Source organism: Mollisia scopiformis (genome assembly GCF_001500285.1).
Source record: "Mollisia scopiformis unplaced genomic scaffold LY89scaffold_7, whole genome shotgun sequence".
NCBI lineage: Eukaryota > Fungi > Ascomycota > Leotiomycetes > Helotiales > Mollisiaceae > Mollisia > Mollisia scopiformis.
In genome coordinates, this window is record NW_017263587.1 from 1,497,435 (window position 1) to 1,512,621 (window position 15,187).

At 49.1% G+C, this 15,187-nt stretch overlaps 4 protein-coding genes across 4 annotated transcripts; 2 read left to right on the plus strand and 2 right to left on the minus strand.

The window, feature by feature from the left end:
* Positions 1 to 2,605: 2,605 nt before the first annotated feature.
* LY89DRAFT_716609 (uncharacterized protein) lies at positions 2,606 to 3,535 on the plus strand (the record flags this gene model as incomplete). The annotated part of the gene is made up of 3 exons (XM_018218280.1): positions 2,606 to 2,656; positions 2,753 to 2,977; positions 3,195 to 3,535. The coding sequence occupies exons 1-3, from the start codon at positions 2,620 to 2,622 to the stop codon at positions 3,533 to 3,535; spliced, it is 603 nt and encodes a 200-aa protein (XP_018074536.1). The 5' UTR covers positions 2,606 to 2,619.
* Positions 3,536 to 6,747: 3,212 nt separating this feature from the next.
* LY89DRAFT_612340 (uncharacterized protein) lies at positions 6,748 to 9,416 on the minus strand. Its single transcript, XM_018210613.1, has 4 exons — positions 9,093 to 9,416; positions 8,975 to 9,041; positions 7,942 to 8,921; positions 6,748 to 7,894 (listed from the first exon to the last, which is right to left on the minus strand). The coding sequence occupies exons 1-4, from the start codon at positions 9,149 to 9,151 to the stop codon at positions 7,015 to 7,017; spliced, it is 1,986 nt and encodes a 661-aa protein (XP_018074537.1). The 5' UTR covers positions 9,152 to 9,416; the 3' UTR covers positions 6,748 to 7,014.
* A 1,500-nt stretch (positions 9,417 to 10,916) lies between these two features.
* Positions 10,917 to 11,466, plus strand: LY89DRAFT_666998 (uncharacterized protein; the record flags this gene model as incomplete). Its single annotated transcript, XM_018212950.1, has 2 exons — positions 10,917 to 11,310; positions 11,375 to 11,466. 2 exons carry the CDS (start codon positions 10,917 to 10,919, stop codon positions 11,464 to 11,466), a joined length of 486 nt encoding a protein of 161 aa, XP_018074538.1.
* Positions 11,467 to 12,217: 751 nt separating this feature from the next.
* Positions 12,218 to 13,181, minus strand: LY89DRAFT_773049 (alpha/beta-hydrolase; the record flags this gene model as incomplete). Its single annotated transcript, XM_018221922.1, has 2 exons — positions 12,218 to 12,775; positions 13,056 to 13,181. 2 exons carry the CDS (start codon positions 13,179 to 13,181, stop codon positions 12,218 to 12,220), a joined length of 684 nt encoding a protein of 227 aa, XP_018074539.1.
* Positions 13,182 to 15,187: the final 2,006 nt, after the last annotated feature.

The window sequence follows — 15,187 nt, forward strand, 5'->3', positions numbered from 1 at the left end:
AGCCTCGGTCTTGGTGGCATTTTGCTCGCGGAGAGTGGTCCTGAGAGACATTTCATAGGGCTGAGACAGACTGGAGACAACTTTTGTAGCATTAGGTGAAATGAACACATATGCAGAGCATCTTCGTCAGCCAGCCCACCGCCGCAGGATGGACAATCCCAAGTACGAAGCTAGACAGATGAGATGAGAGAATTCATCCCAGGACGGTCTCCGCCCTCGAATGTCTTGCAAAGTAAAACTTCTTGGCAGATTCGCAATGGCGGTTTGGGGTATTTTCGTTTGGTTCGGTTTGGTTTGGTTGTGTTGTGCCTGGAACGAAACCGTCTCCATTGTCCTGTGGGGTCGGTGGGAAAGTGCATATCGGGTCCGCTGGAAGATGATGACAATGATGGGAATAGGATACCTGCTCGCTGGCCACCGGTAGGGCACAAGGTCTTGTGCATACGCTGGTCCTCAGGGCGCAATACGACGAAGAGGATGGGCCACTGGGCCCGGCCAGCTACACACCACCACTGCCACTGCCCCCAATTCCAGTGTCCACGGCGGATCTGTGACACTGGGGTGCATCGTCGTACGGTCTGTCTGCTGGCACAGAATCACAGATGATGTCCCTTGCCGGCGGAGACCTTGCTGGAGATTTGTGGTTGCTGCAAGGAACACAAATCGGAGAATAGATGAAACGAAGAGGTGCACGATTTCTTCCGTGATGCCTGAGCTAACCAGTTCTTGCCTGAACTTCGAGGCGGTCACGCAAGCGAATCCTCAATACCTAGGCATGTGAGACCTCCTTTTCTTGCTATTCAAGCCACAGCAGCAAGCAACCGTCGCACCGCAGGAGACATTCTCGATGCATTCACCGCATCTCATCGCAGCACAACAAGAAGCAGCATTATCTTGCATTTCCATTAGGACACACAGGTACAGAGTCGCACGCTCATGCCCAAACATCTCTAATTCAGGTACCGCTGCACGTTGAGGGGACAGCGAAGCAACAACAAGGGAGCTGCAGGCCTTCAATGGCTCATCGCTCCCTCCCCTCCGAACTCTGTCGCTGCCACTGCCGGCCCGCATCATACATTCGCATTTCGTCTGCCAGACGGGACCTCAGGCTTCGCCGCGGACCTGCTTACTGCACGACTACCTCTGCCTCTGCCTGTGCCTGTGTGCATGACAGCATGTGCGCACAGTAGGTATCTTCTGGCTGGCTGGCTGGCTGGCTGGCTGACTGACCGCCCCGACGCCCTTTCATTCCCTTCCTTCCCCTCGCTTCACTTCCCTCATACACGCGAGGTGTACGACAGACAGACGAGCGTCGCATTTCGGCGTTGGTGGCTGTCGTACCGGGAGCGGCTCCTCTGGAACAGGTAATGGACTGCAGCAGTTACAGTAGTGTCTTACGAGCACAGCACCGGCGGGTGTTTCTGTGCTATCATTTCAAAATATTCTCCGCCTGTGGTCCTTATAATCCTCTAAGTTCTCAGACCTCATCTCTCTTGTCTCATCGTTGCAGTCTGTGATAGTAGTGACAGTCAGTCGAATGCAGCCAGCGCTCGCATCGCAACAAGAGGACAAAGTTGTCGACCTGGTTCTGCCAAACAACGAGGCTCGACGGGGGGCTCAGACGAGAGAGGTATATCAGCCGAATTATTCTTTGCTTCTCGTGCGTTCTGGTAGCATTAGGGAACAGTACTGCTCCGTGTGATGTGATGCGCTGCCTGGCTTCGAGGTTGACATGGACACGACGGACCAGTGGAAGTTCGATGGAAGCAAAGTTCAACGTCCAGCAGATTTTGGCTTAATCGGACCTCATTACCCGCCAGATTGAGGGGTGCATCGAGAGGGTGCGTCAAGAGCATGGCGCACATCGCTCGCTTGTGCCTCCTCGGCCCCTGCTCCTGTTCATCTTATAGAGATCGGGTCCATAATAGCGACCCTGTTGGCCAACTCGACCGGTTCCTGGCTGGCAACGTCGATCAGCACGACTGAACGCCACAGCAGCAGCCACGAAGTCGCATTGACCCGGGAACGCCAGACGTTACTCGATCTGGCTTCCAGCAGGCGTGTGTTGTGGTGTGGGTGTCTCGAGGGTGTGTGTTTGTGTACGGGTACAGTACAGTACGAGAGAGTGTGATTTGCTTGCAGTGAGAACGTCCAGCCACCCCCTCGCCCAACCTCCCACTAACCTCTCAACCTCCAGCTTTCCACCTTCCTCTTCGCCGCTTATTAATGACCCTGTCCGCATCGATGATATGTGCTCGACGGTATGCATATTCTTTCTTCTCCACATCCTCAAGATAAGATGCGTCCCACGCCCTAGTCTTGTTGATTTTGACATCAGACGAGACAAGAAGAGATGAGAAGAGATGAGCATCACTGCTCACAACCTCTGAGAGCGCCGCACTACCCAGCGACCATTACGGAACCCTGACCCTGTGACAGAGACCGGTCATCCCATCCATGAACAAGTGAGCGTGGTCCCCGGCTGGTCGGTACACACGTCCACTGCGTCCGGACGGAATTCATGGTTCCGGCGGCCTTGGAGTCTCGTTGCGAGCCGGCACTTGGGGCTTTAATATAAATATATATTACTTCTGTGGCCTGATAAGATTAAGGTACAATATGAAGAGCGTCTTCAAGCTTATGTGCCTGATCGCTGGTCCGTCTAGAAGGTCGGAGTGCTCGTCTGAGTGGAAGAAAAACCTCCGAGAACATCCTTCTAATCTTCTGCTGGGCTAACGTCCACCGTTTCCAGGTCCTGAAACCCTGAATCAACGTCATGCTTCGAGATGCGCTTGCATCCGCGGGCTCTGGTTCTGTTCTAGTTCTGGCGCTGGTGCTGGTGCTGGAAGAACCTTGGCGACTAACTGGCCGATGTTTGGGGAAAAGTCTATCGTGGAAATTCGAAAGCTCGAGATCAAGTCAATTATGCGCGCAACCTCCTTTCAAGACAAGAAGCCAAACCAAGAAACTTCAAACTGTCAGTCCTAAAGGCAGATGCAGCCGCCCACGTGTTTCAAGCGCTTCAAAATGGGACGAAAAGATCTGACCTGCGTCTGTCGTTAAATCTTGCCATATCAAGCCAAGGAAGTAACACAAACTACCTACCTTACCTCCTTGCAGTCTAGTATCTTGTAGCGGGTCGGCCATGTCATATCCATACCTTGCTTTGGCACGGAAATCTTGTTCTGTCACAGCGATAGAGTTCAACGAGCTGCTCGATCGGGACAATCTAGCGCATGGCAATCTATCTTCTCTCGCTTCTTTGTTATTTCCCTTTTGGGCCAGTTTGTCTACTGCGTCTACTGCTACTCCCAGTAGTCCCGGCTCTGCTAGATCTGCTCGACAGAGACAGACCGTCGGGACCGTCGGCATTATAATGTGGTACCCAGGGGTGGCTGTACCCGTCTCGTCGTCTTTGAGCCTATCCAACCTATCCAACCTGCGTGACCCTGTGCGGGATCAATCAGTCATGCTGATGACTATGACTCTGCAGGTTCTGTACCGGGCTGCGAATATGTCTTGCGATCGTCTGTAAGGGAGCCCTGGGCATGATTCTGTCGGTACCGGCGGTTGCCGTCTTCAAATTAAACAGCGGCTGGATGACAGCCAACAATGCTCAGTGAGACTGGCCATTTGCAAGGGAACAGCCTTCCCAAGAATATCTTCGCAGGAAGAACTTCGCCCGTCCATCTTAACAGAGTCGGTTTAATCTTCACTCAGCCTGTACGCTCTCGGCATGGTGTTTCGTTATGCAGTCATGTCATGTCTCGGTCAGCTCCACGATTTTGAAGTCTCGTCAAGATCGTGACAAGACGAAGTTTTCGCGTCGACATGCCTAACACACGAGAGCTGACCACCACACCATTAATATATTTCCATTTGTCCGCCCGTTCTGCGCACCTGTCGTTGGAGCTCCCAAAAACGTGGAGCGTCACGTCAGCCAATAAATGAGCTAGTGCAATATAAATTCCCCAGCCTGCCGCTTTTCTTCACCAATCTTAGAGTCGATCAGTTCTCCTTGAAGCCTGGGTGATCCTCAACAGAGTCTGAATTCCAAATCGTTCTTATCCTTGACTGCTATTCCAATGCTCGAGGCAGTCGAGGCACAGCTCCTAGCACGGGTCACCTGAAGCTCTGACTCCACCAGCCACCCGCACCTCGTCAATCGTCAGGAGAGCGCGGGACATCTGAGTAGCTGAAGGAGCCGCGGCGTCAGGATGGCAAGGACCCATTCCAGATCCTCTCTAACAGTATATTCAGTAATCAAAACCACACGGACCACAGGGTCCTTCGATAGAGAACACAATCTAGCTCCCGCAAGCTAGAAAGCTCGAGAGTCAGTGAGCGCCGTGTTTTGCTACCCATCAATATCGACTCGAAATACCCATAACACCTTTGTACAAGGCACACTTCCATTCTGGTCCGGACCCCAACCATTTTGGACACACGTCTATACGATGCCTCAATGTGGTGCATCTCGACAATATACAGATATTAACCAGAGCTTAAAAGTTCCATGTCGGAGGATAGATGCTTTACACCAGTATAATCTACAACGACCCGACTTTTCGGACCCCATCAAAGAATTCATTCCTTACCCGCCATGTCCCATGTCGATATTCATCTACAGCTGCAAGCAATGAACCTTGAGCCCCCAGCTTCGAAGCTCAGGATCCCCTCACTTCGCCGGGCCGGCACCAATGCTCCGCCGTCGAACCAAGCATTGCGAAGCGGAAGGAAGAAGTAATCGGTCTGGGCCTCGACGTCTCGTATGACACTCCCTCCCTCGTTGGTATCGCCGAACCTGAGCGAGCGGGGAACATTTCTCGTTGCCGTACGGTAGAAGTCAGAATCGTCCATCTCGTATGCAAAAAAAATACTCTGAACATCATGCGCCCTCGCATGAGAAGGTAAAGATACACCTTCGATTCCGTTCATGCGCTCCTTGCTGCTTGCTTATGCCCCAGAGATACCAAAATCCCTCATCTCACACGCATCTTGGAGCTCATCACGGCACGAGAAGGCTATAGTATCGCGTATCCATGACCGCGGCCACGGTCTTCTTTCTTACGGTCGTAAGAACCTTCCTTGTCCCGAGCTCTGTACCGTGACTCCCGCATGAACAGCGAAAGACAAGAGAGCCTCCACCCACGGTCCAGACTTGCTCCCAGGCACAGCTCTCAAGCTCAAGCCCAAGCTCACTCGTAACGAACTAGATAGAGATCGACGAACAGGCGGGACCTCTCCCTCTCGCTCCCCCACTCCCACTCCCCTCATCTCTCGCGCGGGTCCCCGGTTCAAACCTCATCGTCTCTTATCAAAGCCATGTGGCTCCAAAGTTGCCTAATAAGCCAAAAACCATCTCGGGACACTTCCCAATAGGAAGAGACTGATAGTGGTTCCCCGACCTCAGGGAAACGAGCACGCTGCTGACCTATAGGAGTCGACTTAAGCTATTTAGATTAATTGGGTTTCAATTTAAGGGAACATCATTCTTCCCTTTCCCTTAAGGCTCGTGTGACCCATCGATCTCAAGATTCTTCGCCTCTCATAACGTGCGATGTATGAGAAAAATGCCCTTGTTTTCCTTGATATGTTGAACGAGCAGCTTGGTTCCTGCGGCGCTTGTGGCGCCCGGAAGGAAAGCTTGCGGTTGGAGTGTGAGAGTTTCGTGCCTGGGATGAGCAGCGCGGGTCAGGGGTTGCAGTAAGGTGGGATACGGATGATCGACTAGGTGCAGAACCTTAAGGTAACGATTGAGCTTTTTTCGTGGGCACACCTCTCCGCGCAAGTGTCGGTATCTGGAACGGCAGTTCTTTAACATGGAACGGGTACCAATGTACCCATCCTCCGCGCTTCAAAGCCAGCGGATCCGGAATGAGAACTCTATGCTATTAGATACAGATTCTTGAATTCTTTTCCTGAGGCGAAACGATGTTAAATCTTTGCCTTGGTCAAGTCCCTCGTGAGATTTGTCAGAGTTTTGTGATGATACATTCATCGGCATTCTCGTTGTCCTATCTCCCGAAATTGCGCGAACTGTTCAGACGAAGGTGACAGAAGATCAGAAGTACTTTGCATGTGAAAGCGAGCAAGCAAGACATCAACATCCTGTCTCTCGTCATATCGATCACCAGTGGATTGAGTATCTGGCATCTGCTCTCATTCGATTCAATTTGTCCTTGAAAAAAGTGGTGAAGATCATTAGAGCCTCTTTGTAATGCCTCTTGCAATACTCCAACTTGAACTTAATGGTTGCAACTTTCGATATTCCTTTGTTCGAGATTAGCACTTCTTTCCGAACACGACCGTTTTCCAAGCCAAGACCAGCATATTGCCTGTCAGCTCCCATCTCCGTCATAGGGAAAGATGGCGAACGATGAAATACTTGAGTAACCACCGCTGAAGGATGAATAAAGCAAGAGTTCGTGGCCCAAAATGTTTGGATGTTCAGTCACCTTAAAATCCTCGCGTGGAGAATGGACATGGAACAAGAGAACATAATCTGAATCCGAAGATTTAAGTCGTCCTCTTGAACATTCTTGTGCACCTTGTGCACCTTGAACATCAAAATAGGTGAATCTCGTGTTGTCGAGAGGGCGCCAAGCTGTGATGGCCAAGCGCTGAGGTTGCATTCTCGCTTCGCGAAAAGGGGCGTGGTCCATTTTGGGAATGGCCTCAAATACCACGACTTACTTCTACTCTGAACAATCTTCACCTCACACTATGTCATCAGGGTGGATTTAACGTTTGTACTATTCTATAGTAATGGTATCATCCTCCAATCCATCGCGACTCTTATCTACCATCAGCCTCTGAAGGAACAAACTGTAAATAATCCATGTTCGTCACCCACCTTCGCCTTGATTGCATGCTAATTCCATAATAACCCATCCAAGGAAAACACCATACGAGCTCCATCTCGCTACTGTACATTTTCCTCGAACCATGCACCGACCTTTGCCTTCACTGCCAAATCAAAAAACTCCCAATCCTATGCATGTATACTTACGCTCAATGAATTCCGTTCGTCTTGCTTCCTGCCGCACTGGCTCTCTGCGGACTTCTTCCGTTTGGAAGATCTGCAAGAGCACCACTCTCCTCGGGGCCTTCGTTTGGATCGCTGATCAAGCCATCCATGAAGCTGATGTAGTCATACTGTGGCATGCCTCTATCCTCTTGCAAGTCAGGGCCCTTGTGAAGAGGTACAAATTTCGTAAGCTTGTCAATGACATCGTCCGGAACAAGACTGTGGCGCAGATCCATCTCCGTAACGTACGGCTTGCCATCGGCTACCTCGCGGAAACTCTGGAAGACCTGCTCAGCAGTGTTCTGGTCCTCGGTAACATCGACCATAAAACGAATGAACTGCTCAAAGGTCACATAGTCCTTGCCATTCGACGTTTCGATGAAATACTCATGCATTTCATCTTCACTGAAGACAAGGCCAAGTGAGGCAAGAGCAGCACTAAATTCCAGTTCCTGGAGGCTGTTGGTGACATCACGGTCAAAGTGACGGAACACACTTTCGAACTCCTCGAGTTGGATCGGGGTCAAATTGGTCATGTTCCGTGCCACAACTTGGTTGTCCAGGAACGCGAGTTTTTTGGAGACTGAATTCTTGACCAGGCTAAGTTCGTAACATAATTCATCGTAAGTATAAGTTGTGAAATCGTTCTCTTCGATGTTCGCTTCCTCGCACTTTTGATCAACTTCCTCGATCTTCTTAAGATATTGATTCATAGGTTCCAGGTTCTCATTCAATCGGCGAACATGGGTCAATTGGTCCTCAACATCGCCTTCGAGCCCGGAGATTGCTAATTGCATAGTATTAAGAGCGAGCGCAAAGTCATTGGCCTTGTCTGCAAAAGACTTGCGAAGAGCATTTTTGATACTATTTTGTGTTAGCTTTAGCTGATAAGACCATATTCTCAAACTTACTCTCTGATTGTCTCGTTGATGAGCTGACCTCTAGCCATCTCCGACTTCATTAACTTCGACCACTCGTCGTCCAAAACGGATAGCCTCAACTCCGCTGGAGGCTCGTATGGTCTCAACCGGTAAGTGCTCATTTTCGTCTTGATATTCCCGAGCAGTGCAGCCAAATCGCTCTTCTCTGCAACCCATTCCCTTTTCTTCCCCCTCTTGTAGGCACTGAATTCCGTTGCTTGCCTTTTCGCATCAACATAAGTTCCTTCGAACTTTGCTTGTTGCCAGAATACAACCTGCTCCTGAACATTCTTCAACAGAGCTCGCATCCTTCTCTCATATGCGCTCTGCATCTCCCAAGCACCCTGCATGTTGTTGACGAACTTCTCCACCCTCCGTCCTGCATTCTCAACTTTCTCCATCTGCGAGAATGCGTGAAACCAATAGGCTATGTATGTCATCAAACTTCGTTCGTCGGGCTTAGCAACATCGCACACATCCTCCACATCCAATAAATCAGGTATACCGATCTCCTTGCTAGCGATGTCAAAAGCCAATTGCATGTTACCACGGTGGTCGTTTTTATCCAAAGCATCGTAATCGATTAGATCCGGACGATGAATATCCAACAAGGCGCAGAACGCGAGGCCGTCATTCCAGCTGTCTGTGAAGTTTCGTACATCGACCTCCTCGTAGCAAGCTGTTTTCCTTTGACACCAGAGTAGCAGACCCTCTTTTGCAGTCATGCCCTCCTCATTGATATCGGAAATGGTGAATCGCAAGATTAGGGTCCAGATGAGACCCAATATGATCTTCCGGTTACCATCCACGACATCCTCTGCTCCAATGTTCGTCATCTGAATACCCCTCGACTTTATGAAGTCCAAAGATAGATTGGCATTCTCAAATCGCTGCACTCGTAACTTTGGCTTCGCTGCATAGCGGCCGAGGGACTCGTTCGAGAGGCATTCGAGGAGGTGGATAAGAATAACCTAAACAATCCGTCAGCCTCGCACGGCAATGAGCTGAACAACTGTATACTCACTCCATCGCTCAGATCTTTTACAAGATCCACGACTGCTAGTTCTCGTGGTTCGATCTTGGTGTTCAGCCTGTCCCAACCGTCAATGCAAGGTCCTCCAACGCGCAGACTCGGAGCCTACCATTTTGTGAATGTCTTTTGCTGGACTGTGATCCATTTCTGCTGCTCTGCAAACGCCATCTTGGTGAGTGCTTGCTCATGCGGCGGCTCGATTGCTTTTAATCCGTGATCCACAGGTAAACTTGTCGTCTGTCTTCGAAAGCCTCGTCCGCGTCTCCTCCCTAGTAGATCACTGTCACTGGTATTTTCGGTGGTAGTTGCGCTTCTTTGCAAACGACTCGTGAATTGCCTTGACCTATTTGCCTCTCTTTGTAGCGATGAGCGATTGCGACGTCCTTTGATACTTGATGGTGGTGATGGTGGACAAGCCAAAGCGCTGTTGTTGATTTGGATAGGGGCGTTCGTCGGGCAACCACCACCGCTGCCAGCGAGATTTGCGTCATCCCCGTTCTCGCTTGGAGGTGGAGTTGGACTACAACGACCAACCCCTGAAAGTGCAATGCTCTCGTCCGTCGACATCTCCAGTCTTTAAAAACTTTTCGAAATTTTGAAGAATTGAAAATGATTGTTTCTTCACTTTCTATCACATTACCAGACTGTCTAGGCGCAGCGATCCAAGCATACTTAAAGAGGATGATCAGCCACCTTCGAGTGAGGGATGATGCATGTAGACGTTGGAGACGGTATGCATAATGAAACATCGTGGCCAGTGTCGCATCCCCCCAATCCTCCACTCAGCGTCGTGAGGACCACTGGCCTCCTATTCGACTGTCGTAGCCGGTGTATCACAAGATCCATGCTCATATCACCTACGCTTATGCGTGTCAACCGTTGCTCTTCCGCAATCGTGAAGATCTTTCTGGGGCCACCAGGACGTAAAATGGGGCGGTGGTTTGGCTGAGATTGCCAAGGTCTGAAGCATACGCTTCTCTTTACAGTGACAGGACTTGCGGGAGTTTGCACTTGATACAAAATACGTCTGCGAAAGTAATTCTTGTCCTCCTGTTTCTTTAAATACCCAAGATGACTGCGCTTTCAGCTCCGGCCAAGTGTGGTCTCACGGAGTCAGTTGCATGAATTCGAAAGTGTTTAGAAACATCCTCCCTTCTGTCATCCCAACTTGTGACACGTAAGATGCTGCGGCGAGGCACTATCTTCGGAGACTTCTCTGCTCTAGATCAGAGGGTCATTATAATGGGTGCAACCCAATCGTGTTTCTTTCTCCTTTTGGAACTACCTCGAAATACTTCAAACAAGCGTACGTGACGGAAAGAGTACGCGAGAGGGTACCATTACAGACTCACAGCGGCCCACATTATCTCAACTGTTACACGGGGAAGTCTAAGACTGGCTGATTTGAACATACTTAGGAGATATGCTCCGATTGCGAGTGTGCCATGTTCTGGTGTTTGCATCGCAAGTTGATGGGATTTAAGGAACCAGACTTGTCAGAGCGTTCTGGTCATTCGATTTTCACACAATAACACTTGATTTGACCAGCCCCAGGGGAAATTTCCTCGTTGTAAGTTGCTAGAGGGTTGCTAGACTTTAAGCAGACAAGGTAGGTGTTACATTTCAAGTAGCGATCAAGACAGCCACGTCTTTTCTCGAATCTGTTGTAGTGAGATGTCTTCGAACGATCAGATGAAACTGCCATAGAGCATGAAGTCGAGAGGAGAAGGAAGAGCGCGCCTGCCAAAGGCAGCCCAGTCACGTGGCACTTTTAGCTTCGCGTCATCCCCATATCATTTTCGGATTTGTTTACTAGACTATTGCGCTTTCTTCAATTGACGACCAAGCGGCGATTCAGTACTTCTCCATCTCAGCCTAATTTTCTCAACAGTTCATCTGCTTGACCTCATGAAGTATTGATCTTCAGAAAACCATGTCTACTCGATCCTTAGTTTTCCGCCCGCACAAGCAAGAACCCGCTCAATCTATACAACCTACACATGATCCAGCTTTCAATAGCGCAATCAGGACATATGTTGTACAGGGATACCAGACGCACCGCCTCGGCTCGAGACTTTGGGACTGCGCAACATGTGGCCGAGATGCCACAGATATCTACCGCTCGGCCATATCATTCCTCCTTCCGTACACATCAAGAACGGTGGACTTTCTTATACCCGCTTGCAAGTCCTCCGGATGTCACCATCACGCCTCAAAAATGGCACATGAGTTCGGCAAGACCGCAATGCCTGGAGAAGCCGTCGAGGAATGCGTGAACTGCGGAGCAAGATCTGGAGTTCACCTTTGCGGTAGCTGCACATTCTCTCGTAAGTAGTGATATTACCTTGTGAAAACTAGAATGGTAGACTGAAAGATTCACTCCGGGACTAGACTCTGCGTGGACCGGCACCAAGCGTAAAGCTCCTCCCCAGCAAAGACAGAAACCTCGCCACGGTACGCAGCAGGACGAAGTCAAGCATTGAAGCAGCCGTTGGTGTTATCACTGGGTTATGGACTTGAGAGAGACGATTTGGGACTCTTTTCAGTGTCTAAGTCACGCTCTGATGGTATGTATTCGTCACTCTGTCCAGTTAGTCGTGTACTGACTTTTCTAGGAGTTCACTTTACATGAGCAATGACGCTGGGTGGTGGGGAACTGCGGGAAGAAATCTCAATGTTTGGTGTTTGGGAAATGGGTCACCTAGGTACTTTGAGACTTGAGAGCCAGCGGTGATACCCTTTATTTTTGTATTTCAAGTCTACGCTAGTCATTGAAGCATCTTGCCCACGTCTCTACATGCTGATTGTGAAACGAAAGGTTCTGTAAAGAAGTACCACTCATACTGTGTCTCATCTGTATAACTGGGTAGGATTTTCCTCAAATACTTTGAATTCAACTCCTTCCCACCCATCAATGAGGTATGTTTGATCGTTACGTTCACTATCAGTATCTTCTGAATCAATAAAACGACTGTAGACACCATGACCGCAGACGAATAGAGATTGATATTCAAGTCCTTAGTCAGGACGATCTATTGCATGCTCTTGAAGCTACACCATCATCACACCGAGGACGACAGATTGACTCCGTACGAACCCTCAATCAGCTCAGCAATGTCATCCCAAAACTCGCAAATGCTATAATCTTTCATCCCAACAATTGTCCCGTTCACCACGTTCAACCCCACGACCTCATAACCAGAAGTTATATCTTGGGCCGGCCATTCCATTTCTTCAATGGAAGGACTTCCCGTCTCCGCCATCGCCGTCCAAAAGCTCATCATCGTCCTCGATACCTCCTTCTCTGCAGCCGTAAAGCTCTGCAAATAATCCACGTTTCCAAGCACAAACGGAATTCAGCATTATGCGTGGGGCCAGTGCTTCCAGAGCAGCAGCTGTATCTGGAATGTCACTACACCAAGGACAACTAGGACCAAATCGGTAGTTAACAGACACTACCACAGAGTCTCCTCCCGATGCCAAACGACACCCATCATACAGTGGATTTGAAACCCCACCTGCATCGTCCGCTCCTCCATAGATCCAGACTTTGACAGGAAGCTTGGACGATGGTGAAGCATTTGGGGGCACCCAGACGTTCAGGTACAGACTAAGAGTTCTCAGCTTAGCAGAACTACTCAGAGGACCTAATGCTGACCAGTCTTCTGATGAGGAGGCTGATTCGATAAATTGGCTCCAGAATTGGATGCAATTGATAGTAGCTGAAGTAGTGCCATTGAATTTTGATTCAAACGGCTCGGGTGGAGCGAAGCGGAGATCGCCAACAGGCGGCTTCGCAAAGGGAATTGAAAGGTAAGCTCAAGCGTTCGAGGTCGTGCAAGAAGCTCTTTGAATATATCCTGCATTGATCTCTGTCAAAGGTGGTAGGGCAGAGCGAGTGAAGGGGAGCATGGAACATTATTCTTCGTGGATTGGAAGGAGTACCGAAAAGCCAAGCATTACCATGGGATGATGATGACTTTGAAGAAGATGAGCGAAAGGTTTATACCCTGGGCCCCATTCGTGGCGATGCCGTGAACTCATCCCGCTTTTCGTCCTGGATCCTACATACAAGCATGACCTCGATCACCAAAGATCCTCTTGAAGCCCATTTCTCGACAATCCGGTAAAGGGGACAAGGCCTACTTTCCCTGTTGACGACTTTGGTGATCATTGGGGATGATTGGCAAACAAGCATCTTAGCTTCATGGGAATCAATCCAGTTCAGTCGTAGATGGTAGACTTCCGCATATCACTTGCAGCGAAGTGTGGGATAGCTTTGAATGTGTAAGATCAAGGATGGGAGGAAGAAAAGTGAATGTAACGTCTTCACCAATAGCCGACTTGTCCTTGGGTTTTGTGATCGAAAAGTGAATTGCAACGGCCTGGTGAGGGAAGTAGAGGGAGGAGGGGTATATAACACACACCCAAAACCAGAAGTAGGTGAATCCACAAACTCACTAAAATTGAAAGATCTTGTGAGTTTAGTAAAGTGAAGTTTTTGACGGCAAAATCGTTTAACTTGAAGCAAGATATATATAAATACCCCTCTCACCGCCTTCCTTTCTCTAAATCATCCACAAAAGAAGGCAAAGAAAAGGTACCAGAGAGCGTGACCACATAAGCTAAGTGTTGTTTTCTGTGGAAAGTGCATATCGTGCTATTTGTGTACATAGCGCTAGCGCGCTATTTCATTAATATATTATTATAAGAATACGAAGTCATAGAATATCTCGCCAGATTGATCCCATCTCTTGACGGGTCCCAACTCAGAAGTATACAGAAGACGTGCGAATGAGGAGACTTCCAGGGCCACAATCCCGAGCATGGACAAAGCATGTTCATGTGGGAATGACGTACCGCTGCAGGATGATGAGTGGGAAGAGGGGCTACAAAGACGATGCTCGACATGAGTTTGCAAAGATATTTCGCTCTTGACTCTTTCAAAGTGAATTCAACCACAACCAAGGTACTCGGCATATTCAGTGTGTGAGGGAAGTCGTTCGTCACTTCAACGGAGATGTTGACTACGCGCGGTCAACTCGACCAATGCAATTCTCGTTCAGGAACGCCAGTGATGATTGGGATATCTAGCACAAGAACGTTCGCTCCACGGGAATTTTTGCTCCACGGAAACCTCTCCACAAGAACTTGATGCAAGCAACTTGCGGGGAACGTGCCCCCATCACCGCCTCGGAATGAGCCGGCTCGCATGCAATGTCCACTGCAAGACACGGTACTTACCAAAGTGGACGGAGTGAGAGGACTTATAGAACAATAGGCAGTATGCCATCACGCTCAATTACTTTTTCGAATGGAGTAGTTACCTTTCCTTGTATATCTTATATAGGTAGGTAATTTTCAGATTTCATGCGGCTACTCTTGTTATTCAGTCAGTGGTTAACTTACAGCCTACTTTGCTTGCTCGGTCAAGGTCACGATACAAGCCGCAGGGGAAGCAATTTCGTTGCACCATTTGCTATACACAAGGAACGATCGCACATTCCCTCATCACTTGTACGGGTAGGTGCCGAATGAATAGAAAAGGAGCGCCGATCAGATACAAAGCAAACGGAACGAATGGAAGGTGTTGAAAGTGTGCACAGCTGAAAGGGTCGTACGAGTGTGCTGGCATTGTGTTGTCACTCTTTTCCTTTCAAGTGACATGTGCCTATCCGATGGCGCAGGTCTTCAGTACACAAGGATTCCTCAGCATTGCTCCTGATCATCCAAGACGAGACTAGCGTCTATGCCATGTGTGTGGTGTCTCTATCGTGTGCATGATTGACCGAGCAAGAAGAGTTCATCTTTCCTGCGCTACAATGCTGCCAAGATTCGAGGCTGATGTGTGACCAAGACAAAAAAAATTGAAGAAAGAGCAAGGCAGATTCTATGAAAATTGCACACTTCACTCATGGGGAGCTTTACTCGCATAAAGGCCGTATTTGTGAAAGCAATACGGCTGATCTTGAACGATAAACAGATAGTTCAAGCTCTTTCACACTAGGCGAGAAACATCAAGTGAAGGCTTCGATGGCACAGGGAAGCGCATGCAGTGCGATAGAAGGGCATAGTCGATTCCATTCAAGAACAGATGGAAGCGCCACTTGGTGCAAATCGACCTCCTCTATTTCACTACTCAATCCTTCTACACAAAGACAGATATTGCCAATTCTGCCAAAGAAATAGGTGTCCTAAGTAGGA

Coding starts and splice junctions, on each gene's coding strand:
- LY89DRAFT_612340 (XM_018210613.1), bottom strand. CDS start 9,151: ATGGCGTTTGCAGAGCAGCAGAAATGGATCACAGTCCAGCAAAAGACA. Junction 8,922..8,974: donor TAAAAGATCTGAGCGATGGA/GTGAGTATACAG, acceptor CGGATTGTTTAG/GTTATTCTTATCCACCTCCT. Junction 7,895..7,941: donor ATCAACGAGACAATCAGAGA/GTAAGTTTGAGA, acceptor AACACAAAATAG/TATCAAAAATGCTCTTCGCA.